Source organism: Sciurus carolinensis, chromosome 8 (assembly GCF_902686445.1).
Source record: "Sciurus carolinensis chromosome 8, mSciCar1.2, whole genome shotgun sequence".
NCBI classification, from domain to species: domain Eukaryota; kingdom Metazoa; phylum Chordata; class Mammalia; order Rodentia; family Sciuridae; genus Sciurus; species Sciurus carolinensis.
This window is the reverse complement of record NC_062220.1, coordinates 94,530,304-94,549,586: the sequence shown is the minus strand read 5'-3', so window position 1 is coordinate 94,549,586 and position 19,283 is coordinate 94,530,304. Positions and strand designations below refer to the sequence as shown.

Here is a 19,283-nt window from a genome sequence, read left to right as displayed (position 1 = left end):
CAGTAAGAGGTTAAGAACCAGGGCCCTACTGGCCTATGTACTGGGGTCACTGGGCATGTGTTCACCATTTACCTCTTCCCATAAAGCCTGCTTTGATGGTGAATAGGGCACGTGAAACATAAAATTCCCCCAAACCCAATAAGGACCACAGGGATAAAGAAGTTGAAAAGAAACTAAGGTGGTTGGGTAACTAGCCCAGTAGGTCCCTTGCAAGGGATAGCAGAGCTGGAGTCATCCCCAGCTGTGCACCCTCATAGACAGTTCTAGAAGATGAAGCATGAACTCTGTTGATTTGGGATTAATGGCCAAGTCGTGGCCTAGGTCATGGGGGACTGGGGCAGGACAGGCAACAGTTGTGAGATGGGTGGCCTGCGCCCCCAAGAAACCTGGATCACACCAGTAGCATTTTAAGCAAGTGTTAGTCTCAGTGAAAGCTAGAAGACAAGAGTACAAAAAGCCCAAATACCCCCTCTTTGTCATGTGAGCAAGGATCAGCCTGCTCACATTATAAAATGAAGCCCCAGAGTTTGAATGGGAGTGAACCACAGAAAGGGGTCTTATAGATGAGCAAAGTGGGCCTGGGTCTCAGAGGAATGCCCTCTGTCAGGTCCCATGGCCAAACGAAGGTGAGGCTGGGAGTAAACCGGCTCTGTGTTCTGTAGAAAGCAGGAAAACCTTGTCACTTCTAAAAATGGAAAGGTTCTCCTCCAAGAATCAGGTAAAGTACAATTCAGGCGTGTGGCTGGGGGAAGCGAAAATACTGAGATCACAATAATGCCTGATAGCAGAGAGGAAACCTGAGACCCCCAAACACTGCTGCGTCTTTTTAGTCTTTTAATAATATGTCTTATATTATTAAATCCTTTACTGTTCAGATCTAACCTATCAGTGCCTGTGAGGAAAAGGACCCCTACAGAACCGCTCCCGTCCTACAAGAGGGAGGCCCCCCAGGTCCTGACGGTTGGATCTGTCTGTATAGAAGGGTCCACTTCCAACATCATCATCGTGGGGTCTCTGGAGTTCAGCGATTATAAAACCCAAAGGTGGGTTGCCATTTAACATCCAGCTGCAAGAAAAAGAGGTCTGAGGTCTGCAGGCTATGCCTGGGGCCCTTCTTGCTAGCTCTACCTGCTAAATCAAATAAAGACTCTGTCCTAGTGAGAAGAAGCAGCAGGCAAGTCAAAGATAAAAACGAGGTCCTCACAATTAGAATGACGGTGTCTACCTCTATTTTAATGCCAAAAAAAGGAGCTTAATTGGCCATAAAAGCAAAAATTTGACTTCTCACAGGCTCTGACTATCATAAACTAGTGAACAATAATGAATGGTACTTCAGCAGTGTTCTTGGACTTTAAGTCACCTGGGGTCTTTTTAGAATGTGGTCTGATTCTGGGAATCTCAGATGGGGTTTGAGATTCTGCATTTCTTTAGTTTTTTAAACTTTATTTTATTCTAATTAGTTGTACGTGACAGTAAAATGTATTTATTCATTTTGATAGCGTATACATAAATGAAGTATAATCTCTCATTTTTCTGATTACATATTGCAGGATCACATCGGTCATGCAGTCATACATGCACAAGAGGTAATAATGTCTGTTTCACTATACTATCTTTCCTATTCCCATGCCCCTTCCCCTCCCTCACTCCCCTCTACCTAATATGAAGTAACTCTATTCTTCCCTGTCTTACCTGCTTATTGGGAATTAGCTTCTGCATATCAGAGAAAACATTTGGCCTTTGGCTTATTTCACTTAGCATGATATTCTCTAACTCCATCCATTTACCAGCAAATGCCAGAATTTCAGTCTTCATGAAAGCTGAGTAACATTCCATCATATATATTTCTTTATCCATTCATCTGTTGAAGGGCATGTAGGTTGGTTCCATAGTTTAGCTATTGTGAGTTGAGCTGCTATCAACATTGATGTGGCTGTGTCACTATAGTCTGTTGATTTTAATTCCTTTGGGTATAAATCAAGGAGTTGGATAACTGGGTCAAATGGTGGTTCCATTCCAAGTTTTCTGAGGAATATCCATACTGCTTTCCATATTGGTTGCACCATTTTTCATTCCCACCAGCAATGTATGAGTGTACCTTTCCCCCGACATCCTTGCTAACATTAATTGTTGCTTGTATTCTTTATAATTGCTATTCTGATTGGAGTGAGATGAAATCTTAGAGTATTTTTGATTTGCATTTCTCTAATTTCTAGAGATGTTGAACACTTTTTCATAAATTTGTTGATTGATTGTATATCTTCTGTGAAGTGTCTATTCAATTTCTTAGCCCATTTATTGATTGGGTTTTTTTGTTTGTTTGGTTTTTTTTTTTTTTTGTGTTAAGTTTTTTGAGTTCTTTATATATCCTAGAGATGAATGCTTTATCTGAGGTGCATGTGGTAAAGATTTTCTCCCAATATGTAGGCTCTCTCTTCACATTATTGATTGTTTCTTTTGCTGAAAAGAAGCTTTTTAGTTTGAGTCCATCACATTTATTGATTCTTGATTTAACTTCTTGACTTTAGGAGTCCTGTTAAGGAAGTCAGGTCCTAGGGCCAAAACAGTGAATATTTGGGCCTACTTTTTCTTCTAGTAGTCACAGGGTCTCTGTTTTAGTGCCTAAGTCTTTGATCCACAGTGAGTTGAGTTTCATGCATGGTGAGAGATAAAGAGGTTTAATTTCATTTTGTTACATGTGGCTTTCCATTTTTCCCAGGACCACTTGAATAAGCTATCTTTTCTCCAGTGAATGTTTTTGGCACCTTTGTCTTCTATGAGATACGTCTATTTATGTGGGTTTGTCTCTGTGTCTTCTATTCTGTACCACTGAACTACATGTCTGTTTTGGTGCCAATACCATGTTGTTTTTATTACTATAGCTCTGTAGTATAGTTTTAGGTCTGATATTGTGATACCTCCTGCTTCACTTTTCTTGCTAAGGATTGCTTTGGCTACTCTGGGTCTCTTATTTTTCCAAATGAATTTCATGATTACTTTTTCTAGTTCTATGAAGAATGTCATTGGAAGAGTCTACATTTCTAATAGGTTTCCAGTGCTGCTGGTCTGTAGGCCACACTTTGAGTAACAAAACTCTACAGTTTAAAAAGACTTCTCAGTGGAAGAGAATCTGTCAGTCATGAGGCTCTCAGGGAACATATTTTATTTCGACATATCACCTGGCCCAATCTTACTGCAAAAAATAGTACTATTGCAGGCAATATATCATATGTTTCCCCAACTGCAACTGGCCACCAAACTCATGATATCTGGTTGCTTCCAGACTTTTCTAGACATGTTTTCTACTGACACACTAATGAATGAACAAATGTGCAGAGGGGAAAGAAGGAAACTGAGTGCACTTGGCCCCCGTGCATGTTTACATCATCCTGAAAGCTTTCTGCTGGTCATCAATTGAGATGAAAAACAACACAACCTTATCATCAGACTTGAGAGAAGAAGGCAGAAGGTGGAAGATGAAGAGTAGGAAGAAGAGTAAGTACAGCAGCTAACTTCTGGGGATTACTGAGTGCTGGGCAAGGTGCTTAAGACCTTCACGTGAACTGTTCATTTAACCATCTCAAAACTTCTGTGAATTGGGGATTATAATGATGTCCGTTTTTCTGACTGAGAACCTGAGGCTCAAAGAGAATAAATAACCCACGATAATCCATTCATGAGGAGGCAGGCTTTGGTCCCAAGCCATAGGAGACTCTACAAGGAATTCTCAGGGTAATACACCTGGCTCCACTGCCAACCACCGCAGTCTGGCTTTTCACTGTTAGATTTTGGATGCAGTTAGTCACCATGACTTGGCTTGGCTATGTGGCCTCTCTAAATTGATAGTAACACAGCTCAAAAGGCCTAACTGATATTTTTGGTGCAGGTATTTTTATTATACTGCTACACTTAGCACTGGGTGGCTTCACACTTACCAGGGTTTCTGACTTTATTTATTTATTTTGAGGAATAACACAAATAACTGTAGTGAACATAATGAAGAAAAAAGAATTGGGGAAGGGTAAGAGAGTTACTTAAAAAGTTTCAAGAACATACAAAAAAAATTTTCATATACCCTTTTGCCCAGGAGGCTCAGTTGCTTGCAATTTGTCCCATTTGCTTTACTGTTATGCTGATCTCTCTCTGAGATACATAGATCACTATTTTTTTTCTTTTTGAAATCATTTGAGAACAAGTTTTAAACTTCATGCTTTATTCCTAAATATATCAGCATATAATTCCCAAGGACAAAACTAATCTTTTATATGATCACAAGCAAATTATCAAATTAAGGAGAAGTTGGCATTGATATAATACCTTTATCTAATCTACTGTCTGCATCCAATGCTGTCATTTGGCTAATAGCTTTTATAGTCAGACCTAGTGTGTTTTAATGGCTGAATGCATATTAAGAATTAATATAAGTAATTAAGAATTAATATGAGTAGAGTGCTTTTGGTATTTCGAAAGCCCTTTCGCTACATTAACTCATTTAGCTCTCCTCTCGCCTCTCTGAGGCTGGGCAGTAGCACTATCCCTGTTTTACCCCTGCTGGAAATGAGGCTGAGGGGATCTTAAATACAATGCCAGAGCTCGGACCCCTCCCTCCCCCTCAGCATTGCTTGGTACTTATTTTAAAGAATTCATTCATTTTAGTGCCACCAGACTGGTCACTGATCTAAACCATTTTAAATTCCAAAAATAAAATCATATTGTTTGGGTGCTTATCTCTCTAACCATTTGCTTTTATGAGCATTACTGATTCCAATTAACACCCACAGCTATGCCTACAGGAAGAGTCCTGAGCTACCCCAGGGGAATTGCATGGTATGAGCCACAGCCTAAAGTGTGGTGTGTGGGGGCCTGCCCTCTTCAGCACCTACCCAGCCTGCTTTGCAGAGTCTCCCCACTTCGCATGAAGAACTTGAACCCACAACCAGCAAAGGATCTCGTTTTGGACCTGACCTGAACATGGAAAACAGAGACACACTGGATGTCTCTTCAGGGGACAGTGAAACATTAATTTGGTGGTGGGTTAATCCACTTTCAGGTATATTCCCCAAGAGCTGAAAGCAGACACTTGAAAAGATATCTGCACACCAATGCTCATGGCAACAGTATTCAGTTTCCCAATCCTCAGAGGTGGCCTAAAAATTAGGGATGCAAACTTATGAACTTGCCTACTAAACAGAAAAGCACTGGTTTGGGAAATGAAAACTATGGAATTCAAATCATTACTTTTCCATTTAGTTCATTTGCCTTGGGCAAGTTACTGAACATCACCAGGCCTCAATTTCATCAGCCATGTACCCAGATGAGAACAAACGCTATGCAGAGGGGCGGGAAGGGGTGAGTTCAGCACCTGGCTGCTGGGAGGCCTCTGGCTCATGGTGCTTGGAAGCACAGAAGGCCTTTCCAGAGTGTGGCCCTTCCTGTCGCAGGCCAAACCCCTGCCCTCACACAACCCTAGAGTAACCAGGTAAGGCTGCATCGGCAAGTGTGAATGAGGTATGAGCAATGTGGAGAGTTCTGATTACAGTTCTGAACATCTCACTGTCCAGAATACAAAATAATGGACCACCTTTGTCTTAAGTGCCGTCTCTGGTGACAGGGAGCAGACTTTTCCCCATGTGTGGCAGTCTGCTGTTTGTGGAGGTGGGGCAGGAAGAGCAGAATGTTTACCTTTTCCAGGGCCTCTTTGTCAAGTAGTTCTTGCACAGCTAGAAGCTTGATGCTGTAAGAAAAAAAATCAAAACCACACTTGAAAACAAATCATGTTATGTCACCAAGCATCGTCACACCAGTTGCAAGAACAAAAGTGTGAAATTTCAGTCTGCATTTTTGTCACCTCCCATCTTATGGTGACCTTTAGTTTGAATTAAAACCACTATTTCAAAAATAGTAAAATACTTCTTCATTTCAAAGGTAAATTTACCAAATCATCCAGCAATTCCACTTTCAGGTATATTCCCCAAGAGTTGAAAGCAAGCACTTGAAAAGATATTTGCACATTGATACTCATGGCAACAGTATTCAGAATATCAAAAAGGCAGAAACAACTCCAAGATTCATCAACAGATCACTGGATAGACAAAATGTGGCTCATATATTCAATGGAATATATCATTCAGTCTTTAAAAGCAAGGAAATTCTCATACCTGCTACAACACAGAAGAACATGGAAGAGATTATGCTAAGTGAAATATGCCAGTCACAAAAATACACACAGTGCATGATTTCACTTACACGGGGGACCCACAGTGGTCAAGATGATAGAGGCAGAAAGGAGAATGGTGCTTTGTGGGGACTTTCGGGGGGAATGGGGAGTTACTGTCTAATGGGTATGGAATTTCAGTTTGGGATGAGCAAGTGCAGGAGACAGATGGTGGTGGTGGCTACACAAAATGTGAATGTGCTAATGTCACTGAGCCATATGCTTAAAAATGGTAAAAAACAGCAAATTTGATGTTAGGTACATTTCACCCCAAAAAAAAAAAAAAAAAAAACCAAAAACTAAAAGTAACGTTAGCTGCTTCATGCAAGGAATTCGAATAAATTCAGACAATTATAGAAAAGAAAACAGCTCCCCAAATTCAGTACCCATTTTCACCTGGTGCCCCTTTGATGATAATGAGCAAATAGATAAAATCAATACATACAAAGAGGACCTGCTCAGCTGCTCAGCAACACTGCTGGAGCCTTACTGTGTGCAGTTGGCAGAGCAGGTATGATGATCTGGACATGGCCCCACCCGCAAGGTGCTCATAGCCTCTTTGAAGCTACAGTCAGATCAGAGTATGATGTGGGGTGTATCATGTGTATACACAGAGATGCAGAGAGGGGCCTGGCCCCACAGAGGTTGGAGGAGGCTTCCAGGAGGGAACAAGACAGTCTTGCCTGGGGAGGGTGTTGGGAGGAAGGCCATCCACAGAGGGATCTACAAAGATAATCAGGGGTTGAGAGATGACTTGTCAGTTTCCAGGCTAGAGGCCTGAGCCTAGACTGCAGTCAATAGTTAGGAAGAAAGAATTCAGAGGTGGATACAGGTTTTATAGGGAAGCTATTTTCCTTTTTTGGACATGCTCTTTTGAAGGGTTCATGGGCCCAATGAGCAGGTGGCTGAGGCTGTAGGGGAGGCCTACACTAGCTTCAGCACATGGGTAGAAGAATTAGTGTTCAAGGAGACTGTCTAGGAGTAGGGCAGCTGCTGATGGTGTCGTGAGGCTCCCACCCCACCTGGCTAATGTGCCAGGGTGATTGGTCACTATAGCTCCCACTCCTACCACCTGCCTAGGCTCTGAAGAGCAGAGATGGTCTCCACCTGTTCCACTTGGCTCCCTCCACAGGATTACATCATTGGAAGATTCACCTTGACTTGCAGAATTCTTCAGCCTCTCTTCGGACAACTAAGCAAGTACATCTAACCAAATGCACTGGGTTATTTAAAAGCAGCTCCAGGAAGTGCAATAATTTTTTTTCAAGGCTTATAAGATGCCATTACCAACAACAATCAAGATTCAGAAAACATGGAGGGTAATGGACAGGTCTCTGGGCATTCCCTCACCCCAGCCACACCAGCTTTCCTTCTGTCCACTGGACAGGTTTGATTTTGTTGTTTCTCTGGCTTGGAAGGGTCTTCCCCAAGATCTTTACAACACAAACTCCATCTCAGGGTCTTATTCTAGTAGAAACGTGAATGTGTCTCCTCCAGGCAGCCTTCCTGAACACCCACGGTAAAGAGTGCCTCCGTTCACTTTGTATTTTTCTGGGTATATTTACTGGTATCTTTGAGTATTTATTTGTTGATGCTTTTCTCTGTCTCCTCCCAAGTGTGGAGAAGTCCCCTGTGGATGGGGCTCAGACAAGTTTTTTTTTTTTTTTTTTTTTTTTCCCCGGTACTGGGGATTGAACTCAGGGGAGCTTAACCACTGAGCCACATTCCCAGCCCTTCTTTGTATTTTATTTGGAGACAGGATCTCGCTAACTTGCTTAGGGCCTCACTAAATTGCTGAGGTTAGCTTTGAACTAGTGATCCTCCTGCCTCAGCCTCCCAAGCTACTGGGATCACAGACCACTGTGCCTGGCTCAGACATTCTTAAACCCACAGTTACATCTGCAGTGGCTGTATCACATGGAGAGCAGCTCAAGGCGTGTCTACTGACTGATGGGACACAGATGCCTAAGAGCCAAGTTGCTTTCAAAGTTTCCATATTCCAGCTCAGACATTTCCAGGGTGGGTAAAATCACAGACTATACCTTGGTTTCTCCATCTGACAATGAATGCTTCAAATAAGATGACTGGATGGATTCATCCTCAGCAAAGCTGCTATGTGCAGTTGCATGACAGTCATTAATGAAATATGCCTAGCGGCAGGTCAAAGCCATTGGCCACTCCTCAGCACATTCTGATTCTCGATATACAAATCTAAGATTCCAAGTTAGCAATTTGGATGGCAACTTACATGCTAAGTTGGGAGTGTCCAGTTGTAGCTCAAGTTTCAGAAGCTTAAACTGACTCTGAAATAACCACTGAAAAATGTTGACACTGGAGGGACATTTTAAATAGTCCCTTATTCCTGCCCGTTCTGCAGTCATGAGGTCTGATTTAGTATCAGATATCAGATATCAACAGGCTTGAAACAAGGCTGAGGCACTTTTAGGCTTTTAAACTCTCTTTTACTCCCCATTTACAAAGATACTACCCTCTAGTCACTGTAGAACATGATCTGAAAGCCAATGTTTTCTGAATGATAATGAAATTGAAATGACTTGACCTTTTTTTTGTGACAAGGATTGAACCCAGGGGCGCTTAACCACTGAACCACATCCCCAGCCCCACCCCCTTTTTAAAAAATATTTTTATTAGTTGTTGAGGAACCTTTATTTATTTATTTGTATGTGGTACTGAGAACTGAACCCAGTGCCTCACACATGGGCAAGCACTCTACCACTGAGCCACATCCCCAGCCCTTTTTTTGTATTTTATTTAGAGACAGGATCTTGCTGAGTTGCTTAGGGCCTCCCTAAGTTGCTGTGGCTTACCATCCTCCTGTTTCAGCCTCCCAAACCTTAGTTAAGTTGACTTTTATTTAGGTAAAAAGATGAAGGCTATCACCCCTGCTCTCAACAGAGATGGCAAACAGTTGGCATGCAAACTGTGACTCTCTGACCCTTTCCACCTCTTCCCATGGAAATTTCCCACACTGTACTTAAATCCAACTTCAGAATCCTTCTTAACACTCCAGAGAGCCAACAATAATCTACTGAAAATGGCATGTGAGCTAAAACCCATTTAACATCTGTTCTAAAATCAACACTAAGTAGTATTAATGTAAGAGAGTTAGGGAAGATGGAAGAAAATAGAAATAATTCTCACACCACTAAAATCTACAACTTAGGAAGCTTTAGGGGCAGAGAGAGAGAGAGGATGATACAATGATCAATTCTATATTTTGAGTTTCAGAAGAGGAACCATTGCGTTAATAAGCTCAGCTGCTACTGCTGCTCATTACCTTGGGTCTCTTCAGCAAGTTGTGCCTCTTCCTCCTGAGAGATGCAGCCCTTCGAGTGTTCTCAGATGTTCTGTTATGTAACCTAATGTTATTTCTAACCTTATTGGACACTCTTCAAATCTGGGGTACTTATTTCAGTACTTATGCTATCAGATTCTTCTAGCACATCAGGTACTCTTTGGGAGGAAATTTCATACATATGAAGGAGCACCAACCTATTTACCGAATCTTCTATTTGACATCATCTAACTTCCTGCCCTAGAAGAGAATCTGATATCTCATTTTCAGTTCCACCCCTCCCTAACCTCCCTTCCTCCTTCTGCTAATTCCATAAACAAATATTGAATACCTCTTATATTTTAGAAACTGTGCCATGCATCAGGGAACTCTATACCATCCCTGCCCTCAAAGAGCTGACAGGAGCTAGGATGTTGCTTGGCTACCAGGCAAGGGAGGGAGGTGGGGTATGTGTCTTTCTGAGAATCTCCCAGGTTTCAATGTGGACCAGTGGAGTTGGGCCTAAGAAAATATGTCTGTTGGTGGCCTGGTGCTTGGTTAGCATCCTCTGAAAGCAGCAGAGCCCCATCAGATGAAAGCTGCAATAAACTGCAATTTCTTTTTCTGCACACCACTTTGAGAAAAGAGGCAAATCGTACAAAAGCAGCTGATAGCAGTGATGTATTTAGAAAAAAAAGACAACTTCAAGAGCAAGTTCTGAAGTGAAGATGGACAACACTCAAAACTCACAGAGTGCACGCAATTGGTTTGCTAAGTGGCAAGAAGGCAAGGTGCTTGAGGGCAGATGTCTTGTTTAGTTGAATAGTATCTGGTACAGTGAAGCTTATAAAGGAATTAGAAGTAATGATGGGGACAATGCCAGGCACACACTGAGGATGGAGAAGAGAAGCTGTGGTGTAGAAGAGACAAGCTAGGTGACACCCTTGCAGGCTGGGTGGCTTGGGGCTGCAGACAGATGAACCACAGTGATCCCCAAACAAAACATATGAGCGACCTCTACAGGGGCTACGAAATGCTTAAGGGCTAAACTCCCAACTCTACTGACACTTGTGCTTCCAGGATAGATGATAACCTAAAGGGGACTATAGTCAAGAACTCCTTCTAGCTCCCTTTCTCTGAGGATTCCAGCACCTGACTTTCCGTTGTATTTATTATGTGACAGTATAGTACACGAGATGTAACAGCATATACATAAATGCTCTACAATGGATCCATTTATCATTGCAGAGATAAAATACTTAAGGATTATGTATTATATGGAAGGCTCTACTGGGTGCTAATGAGCAAAAGCTGCCTTTGACTTCAGGCACCTGAATCTAACAGAAGAACCAGGCAAGTATATCAGTCACACAATGAACATCCTCAAGGGTCAAGCACTGCTCTGTGGCCTGCTGGAAGGTCACTATGCAAAACTGGACAGCCCCCAGGAAGAGACTCCTGAGCTGACAACTACAGACATGCAAAGCAGAGGGGACAGGAGTGTTCTAGGTAGGGTGACAGGAACAGCATGAGCTAGGAGTCATGGCAGAGGATGAGCACAGCCCACTCATGGACTGTACGCTGACCCAAGGGGGCCAGGGGAAAAGGAGGTGGAAGACTATATTGCAGAAGCAGATGGGAGGCAGGTCTGTTCAGAGAATCTGTTAAGCCACATTGGGGAGTTTGGACTGCATTTGCAGGGCAAGGTGTGACCATCAATGATGTAGGGCAGAAGATGCCCAATAACAGCTATTGGTGTGAAGAATGAACTGGCATTGGGGGTGACAAGACTGGAGGCAGTGAGATCCAAGATGGTCCAGGTAAAAGAAGGTCAAGGCTTGAACAGGAAAAGAGCCTTGGGTTATTTCTAAACACATGAGCAGCTGGTAGGGTTTTCTAAATGAATGGATATGGGGAAGCGAGAGGAATCTCACCTCAGTTTCTAGCTTGTGAAACTGGGGGCTGGAGAGACCATCTGTTCAGGGAGCAAAGTAGGGCTGGAGATGGTGAGTTGGGTCTTTGACACATGGTGTTTGAGACCTGGGGGTCTCCTCTGAGAGGCATGTGAACCAGTGATGGGCTGAAGCTCAGCAGTTCCGAGCTCTAGATTTGGACATCTGCGCAAAGGATGGTGCTTAAAGGTGGCTAGATTACTCAGGAGGAGGAGCAGAGAGGACGACCAAGGACAGAAGCCCTAGGCCATCACCATTTCAGAGCTGGGAAGTGGAACAGGAGCCTGACCAGGAAACAGAAAAGGAAGTGCCAGGAAGGTGGGGGAAGTCCTAGAGCACAAGGCTCAAGAGCCGAGGGAGGTGAGGCAACAGTTCAGATTTTGCAGAACACCAGGAAATTAAAGGCTGGTATTCTGAGAGAAAGCAGTTCCAGGAAGTGGTGGATGCCAGGATTCAGTGGGTGAGCAGTGGCCAGGAGGTGAGATGAAGAAATAATGAGACTAAAATTGAGGCAGATTCAGAATCAAAGTCATACGATAGCGATACACACATGCCCATGTTTGTAGCAGTACAATTCACAACAGCCCAGTTTTGGAAGCAGCCCAGGTACCCATTAATGGATGAAGGGATAAAAAATTTTAGTATATATACACAATGGAGTTTTATTCAATTATAACAAAGAATAAAATTATGTCTTTTGTGGGAAAACTTGAAACCGTTATGTTGAACGAGATAAGCCAAACTCAAAATGTCAAGGGTTATGTTTTCTCTCAAATGTGGAAGCTAGAGAGGAAAAAGGAAAAGAAAGATGGCGGGGGTGGAGATCTCATAAAAATCAAAGGAAGACCTGCAGAGTAAAGAAAAAGGACCAGTGGGAAAGGGGTGGGAAGAACAAAGGGAAATAGGAAATACTGGGGATGATATTGGCCAAATGATATTGTTATATTGTGTGCATATATGGATATTTAGCCACAAATTCCACCATTATGTACAATTATAATGTACCAATAAAAATATGGAAATCTAGGCAGAGGATGTAGGTAGCTTCTCATAGCACCCCTTGCCGAGCAGAAGGAGAGGTTGAGTGGTCTCAACCTTATAAAGTGGATATAATTATTAAAGTGCAGATGAACATCCCCTGTCACAGCTATGCACACCTTCTCTCTCTCCCCCTCCCCGACCCTCCCCAAATGATAAAATCAGAGGCCCAGTTTTTCCCTGAGCACTAATCATCATGTGCATGATTTGGGGAATCAAAGGCATGAAAGGATGCCTGGGCAGTTTTGTCTTATAATAGAGTACATTCACCATCTCCTCTGCAAGGGAAAAGGAGAACGCTGTGAAGACCCTCAAAGTAAGAGCCCACGTCAAGCCCTAGAGATCCAGCGATCCCGGCGAGACAAGCTCTGTGCCCAGTACACCATCCACGCCGTCTCTGGGCTCAGGAGTAAGGCGAGGGAAGGGGCTGCACACGGTCCCTAGCAGACAATTTAAGAATTCAGTGTAGTTGTTAAGTTTGAGAGAAGGAAGAAAGCGTTTTTCTCAGTCTCCACATGACACTCCAAACTTGTTCTCTGCACGACATCGGATGGAGTTGCTGTCATTAGCTCTGCTTTGGAGACGAGGACAGCAGGGCAATGTTGCATAGTAAGAACAAAGCCTGGGGCTCAGGACTCCAACTGGCACCTCTTTCTTTCCATACCAAACTTCCTCCCCGGTGCCACATCAAACTCGCAAGAGAGAAAGCTGTAGAACTTGCATGGGGTTCTTTAGGTCTTTCTTAATCCAAATGGTTATGATAATATGAGCCCAGATATCCTTACACCAGGGGGGCTCTCCAATTAATACTGTTCTCCTCCCTCGCCCATTGGGTACTTCTAAGAACTTGAGACTCCCCCTTCATGTTTTCAGCACGGTTTCTCCCAGGAAGGAGCCATCTGCCCAGTACACTCAGAAAATGTAGCAAATATCATCCAAAGACATTTCTCCTTCAGGAAAAAATAACTGTCGCCACCTTCCTTCCCTGTTTCTCTTCCTAAATTGCTTTTTGGTCGCTCCTTGGTTTTCACTGGGGGAGGGATAAGAAACAACCAGAGCAAACTGGCTTTTGCATTTTCTGTGGGAACAGTGTCTTGGTTTTCCACAACCTCAGCTGGTGACAGGTGAAAACAGCCACTGTTCTGTTCCCCTCCGTGCTTCCATTTTCTGTGGCCTTCTGTTTTAGTCAGTTTTTTCACTGCTATGACCAAAAGACCTGACAAGAACAACTTAGAGGTAAAAAAGTTTATTTTGGCTCATGGTTTCAGAGGTCCAGTTCATGGTCAGCCAATGTCAAAGCTCCGGGTCTAAGATACGGCAGAACATCATGGTGGAAGGGTGTGGCAGAGAAAAGTAGCTCAGGATATGGCAACCAGGGAGTAGAGACACAAAAGGTAAACCCCAAAGGCACCCCCCCCCCCAATGACCTACTGTCTCCTGTCACACCCTACTTCCCTATAGTTAACTGCCAGGTAAATCCATATCAGTGGATTAATCCAGGATTAGGATACATCTCTCATAATCTAATCATTTCACCTCTGAAAATTCTTTCATTTTCTCACACATGAGCTTTTGGGAGCTACCTCATATCTAAACCATAATACCTTCTTTTGGAAACGTGTTCAGAACCATGTGGAATGTACTTCTAGGGACCGATCTTGTCTTATTTTCCCATCTTCCCTTTCTATTGATTAGGCTTCCCTCACACATTCAGTCTTGTGTGTCTTGTGTATTTCCTCACTGTGTATGCAGTGCTGTGAGGATGAGGATGGGGTGAGCAACACGCGTGCATGCTTTTTAAATGCATGCTGTTTAAAGTTATCAGGTTAATAATTAGGAGTTTGGGGGTTGATTTTGGTTTCCACCATTTTGTATTTTGGGATTCCTTTCCTTGTTACCGAGGGTTTGTTTTTTATTGTTGTTGTTGGGGTTTTTTTTCCTGTAAATGTCCATGAGTTTAGGCTTTGCTGTCTAGTTGTTCTGTCTTTCTGATCCCAACATCTTAACTGTGAAAAATTTCAAAGCTTCAGGAAAGTGTACCATGAACATCCAGAGGTCCACAATCTACATCCTACACTTAGCATTTTGCTTGACTTGCTTTATCACACAGCTGTCTGTCTAACCACAGAACAATCCATCTTATTTGGGGGGATGCATTTCAAAGTAAGCTGCAGCCCAGTTTTCTGGTGCCTGATATTGCACATAAAAGCTGGCCCCCAGGTCAGTCCTCCCATTTTTGATGGAAGGTTGTGAGGCTCAGAAATGGTTTCATTTGTTTGTTATTACCACATTCCCACAATGCTGGGGACTCGAACCCGGGCCTCCAGCATGGGAGGCAGGCACTCTACCTGATGTGCTATATCGCCAACACAGTCCTCCCATTTTTGAATGAACCACTCTGTAGACTCCTGGACACCACCTTGAAACCTCACCTTCGGGCTGGTCAAGACCTGGCACCCAGGCTTCTCCTCCAGGCCCTTTCCTCAGACTCTAGCCTTCTGCTTTCATGAACCCAGGTCTCTCTCAATCTGGACAAAATCACCCTCCTCCCCCTCCCTTCCCTCCTCTTCCATGTGCTCATGTTTCCATCCACAGCCGGTCAAGTCACCATGAAATGACTATTTCTAAAGCACAGCTTAACATCTGATCTCCTATTTTCAGGCAGGAAGGAGGTACTGTGTTTTTTCACATAGAACTACGACTCCCAGCATACCTCAAATCAAAATGAACTATCACCCAAGTCTTCCCAACAACCTCGGTGTCCTTTATGCCCAGCTGGGCTCAAGACTGCTCTTTTTAACTACTTATTGCCACTATCTTAAGACCTACATTACAGGTTTTATTTTTCTGGGAAAGAGTAAGAACAATTATTGGGACATGCAAGTGAAAAAAAAAAAGAGATTTCCGCTTTCAGAGGATACTGGGAATTAAAGTTACCTAACACAGTACGGGGTCTGTGAATTCAAATTAACGCTACAGCCAACATTCTTCATCTGGCTTTCAACACTGACCTTTCACCTCTTTGCAAGGCTTCTCTTCCTTTCAGTCTAGGCAAAATTCACCCCTGGCTTTTGTCAGAGGCAATGGCCTCGTTAATCAGCAAAAAGCAAACCTCCATCGCTCCCTGTAATACAAACCAGTCAGTTAGGATCTCTAAGCTGAGTTGTTTGAAGCAGCGGTTATGAGGTCATATTTCACAGGAATCTTTTAAAAAGAAGTCATTTAACAAGGCACATTTTCTTTTTTTTTTTTTTTTTTTTCAGAAAATTTAGGAAATACAGAAAAAAAAAAACATAAAAGAAACATCAAATGCAATCTTGCTACCTAGGAACTACCATTAAGGTCTTGCTATATATCCTAGACCTTTATAAAACAAATATACACATTTAAAACAATTCAAATCATATGTACATTATTTTTAAGTTGCCATGAAGTACTGTTATAGAATTTCTGGAGCTTAGCTGAAATCCTTGACCTCTTCTTGCCTTCCCTTCCATTATTAACTCAATATATTTCTCTGGATATAGAACAGAATTACGGGATTTTTAGATCCAATTTTTTTTTTTCAGTACTGAGGATTGAACCCAGGGGTATGCCACCACTGAGCTACACCCCCCAGCCCTTTTTAATTTTATTTTGAGATAGGGTCTTGATAAGTTGCTGAGGCTGGTTTTGTGATCCTCTTGCCTCAGCCTCCCGAATCACTGGGATTACAGCATGCACCACCACACTTGGCTTAGATTTCTAAATATTCTTGATGAGAAATTACTATCAATATTTTGCCCAGAAAGTTTTGCATAGGGACCACCAGCCAGAATAAGTATGATTAAAAGCCCACTCACTGTAGAGAGAAGAGAGAAAGTATTGGGGAAGATGTGCTCATTGGTTCAAAATGGCTGGTGCTCCCATCCTTCTATGGCTTCAGCAGCAGAGGAAGACATATCCACGGAAGTGTGCAAGATGTTAAAAAATGTAATTGTATTGGACACATGTCTGTGGTCTGCAGGCAAGCTCAGAGGTTTTGCAGAGACAGGGAGCTCCCCAGATACATGGCAGGCACTTAAGGGCTCTCGCTTGCCACCGAGGAACATATCAAGAGAAGGAGACTGGCCCTTGCTCCCTAGGATCTTACCACAACACTGTGCTCAACAGTGTAGAACAGGCTGGAACAAAAATCCCAGGCAGCAAGGTCCCCAAAACACCACATGAACAGACTTTCAAAATGCCAGTAAGCATCCACTTCAGGGTCCAATGGGCACCTACTGTGCATTGCGAGCCTTGCCTGTCTATGAAATTCCAACTCTTGGTTTCTGGAATTAGCTGCCTATGTGGGGATCTGTTTGGTCTCTGGTTATCTATGCCTCTGCATTACAAAGAGGGAAACACTGCCTACCTCTCTGGCAATTAGCATCTGCTGCTGGTATGCTACTGAAAGCTACAGCTAAGAGGTCAAGCCCCTGAAAAGCAACAGCAGATGCCACCACCAAGCTGGCTTTTATCTCCTGGGGAACCCAAAGGTGCATTTAGAGGATTGATGATTCAGTGTGGTGCCTTGGCCCTCACTGTGGGGTGCAGAGTCACTGTGAGGGCAGCTGCTGGTGGGCCTGGGTCTGGTTTTCATTAGGCAACAGCATCTCACCATGTCTTCAAAGTCATAGGTCCCAGCCACCATCACCACCACTATGAATCGCAGCTGCCCTGTGTGAAACCTTATCCTCCAGGCTGCAATTCAGGTCCCTCTGGTCCTTTGCAGCCTGCAATTTAAAATACCAAATTCAGGGGGGCCCAGGAGTCCCCTGCTGGCTCAGAATCTTATGTGCAGATCAGAGGCAGGCTGGAAAGCTGCCTGGGATCCCAGCAGAACCTGCTGACCCTGTAAAATGGAGCAGTCATATGATGAGGGCCTCTAATTTTATCAGTCCAGTTCTTCCAGCTCAGGGAATTCCAAAGCAGGTTTCAAGTGGATAACTTCAAAAGCATTTCCAAGAAGGAAGCAGGAGGAAACATCCATCTTGGCTCAGAGGCTCCTGCAAAAATGCCAGCCAGAGCCAGTTAGTTTGCAGCAACTGCTTGATTATTTTTGGAGTCAGGAGGGTGGTTTTCCAGGTTTGGTGAACATCACTTGCAGAGCCATCTTAAGACCCACTGTTGGGTCCCAGCCCCAGAGTCATCATCTTAAGTAGGTCCAAAGTGGGTCCTGAGAATTCGCATGTCTAAAAATGTCCCAGAGGATGTGGATGCTGCCAGATTAAGAACCATGTTTTGAGACTCATCTAATTAGTTCATAATATCAAGTTAATAATGCCATTTTAATGAAGATTTCAACACAGGCAACCTAATATGCTCTAATGGAAGAGTTCCCTGACCAGACTTGGGGCAGTACTGACGGGCTGTCTGGGGAGACACCCAATAGCTTTGGGGTTCGGGGACAAGGATGGGAGAGTACAATTTCATTTCTCAAACAAAATATCCATTTCCTAGGGATACTCTGAAAAATTCAATGTCACAGCTTTAAAGTAGTCAATCCAGCTGACCTTGAGCCATGATGTCCAATTGTTATGCAACTGCCTTCTCTTTATATATTTTTCCCATCTTCTTTGAAGTTTGTCCCAGTCAGAAGAGCTTCCACTACCTTTTCCCAAGACCAATCAGTCCACGTGTGCTCTTGACTGATCACGTTCCTTTTCCCTAGGACCTGCTTCCATCCCTACTCTAAAACAGCTTCCTCTTTCGAGATCTTCCTGGTGTCCATCTTTCTCAACATCTAGCCATTGGCTGGCACTGGTGCCTGCTCATTCCTTGAAACTCTTCTGAAACTGTCCTGGTCCCAGATATCTCTAAATCTTCCTATCCATCCTTACGGAGGCTCGCTAGGGGTCCTATGTCCCTGGTTTGGTTGCTGCATGCTTTCATTCACAGAAAACCCATGCCAAGTAGCATGCTGGACAATAGTGATCAACAATAGAGAACAGAAATAGAGCAAGCAATCATGAAATTCATCTGAAAGAATAAGAAACCCAGAATAGCTAAAGAAATCCTTAGCAGGAAGAATGAAACAGGGGGTATCGCAATACCAGAACTTCAACTATACTACAAAGCAAGAGTAACAAAAACAGCATGGTATTGGTACCAAAATAGACAGGTAGATCAATGGTACAGAATAGAGGACAAGGACACAAACCCAAATAAATACAATTTTCTCATACTAGACAAAGGGGCCAAAAATATGCGATGGAGAAAAGATAGCCTCTTCAACAAATGTTGCTGGGAAAACTGGAAAACCATATGCAACAGAATGAAATTAAACCCTTATCTCTTACCCTGCACAAAACTCAACTCAAAATGGATCAAGAACCTCGGAATCAGACCAGAGACCCTTCATCTTATAGAAGAAAAAGTACGTTCAAATCTTCAACATGTCGGCTTAGGATCAGACTTCCTTAACAGGACTCCCATAGCACAAGAAATAAAAGCAAGAATCAACAACTGGGATAGATTCAAACTAAAAAGCTTTCTCTCAGCAAAGGAAATTATCAGCAACGTGAAGAGAGAGCCTACAGAGTGGGAGAAAATCTTTGCCACACATACGTCAGATAGAGCACTAATTTCCAGAATATATAAAGAACTCAAAAAACACTACACCAAGAATACAAATAACCCAATCAACAAATGGGCTAAGGATATGAACAGATGCTTCACAGAAGAAGATCTACAAGCAATCAACAGATATATGAAAAAATGTTCAACATCTCTAGTAATAAGAGAAATGCAAATCAAAACTACA

At 43.0% G+C, this 19,283-nt stretch overlaps 1 protein-coding gene across 5 annotated transcripts in view; it reads right to left on the bottom strand.

The window, feature by feature from the left end:
- The window catches only part of Eepd1 (endonuclease/exonuclease/phosphatase family domain containing 1), a 114,767-nt gene that overhangs the window by 42,172 nt on the left and 53,312 nt on the right, over positions 1 to 19,283 (bottom strand). For all 5 annotated transcript variants that reach the window (XM_047562814.1, XM_047562815.1, XM_047562813.1 and 2 more), the window contains one exon: positions 5,683 to 5,734. In XM_047562814.1, the coding sequence (XP_047418770.1) occupies positions 5,683 to 5,734 (52 nt within the window). The remainder of the gene's footprint in view (positions 1 to 5,682; positions 5,735 to 19,283) is intronic.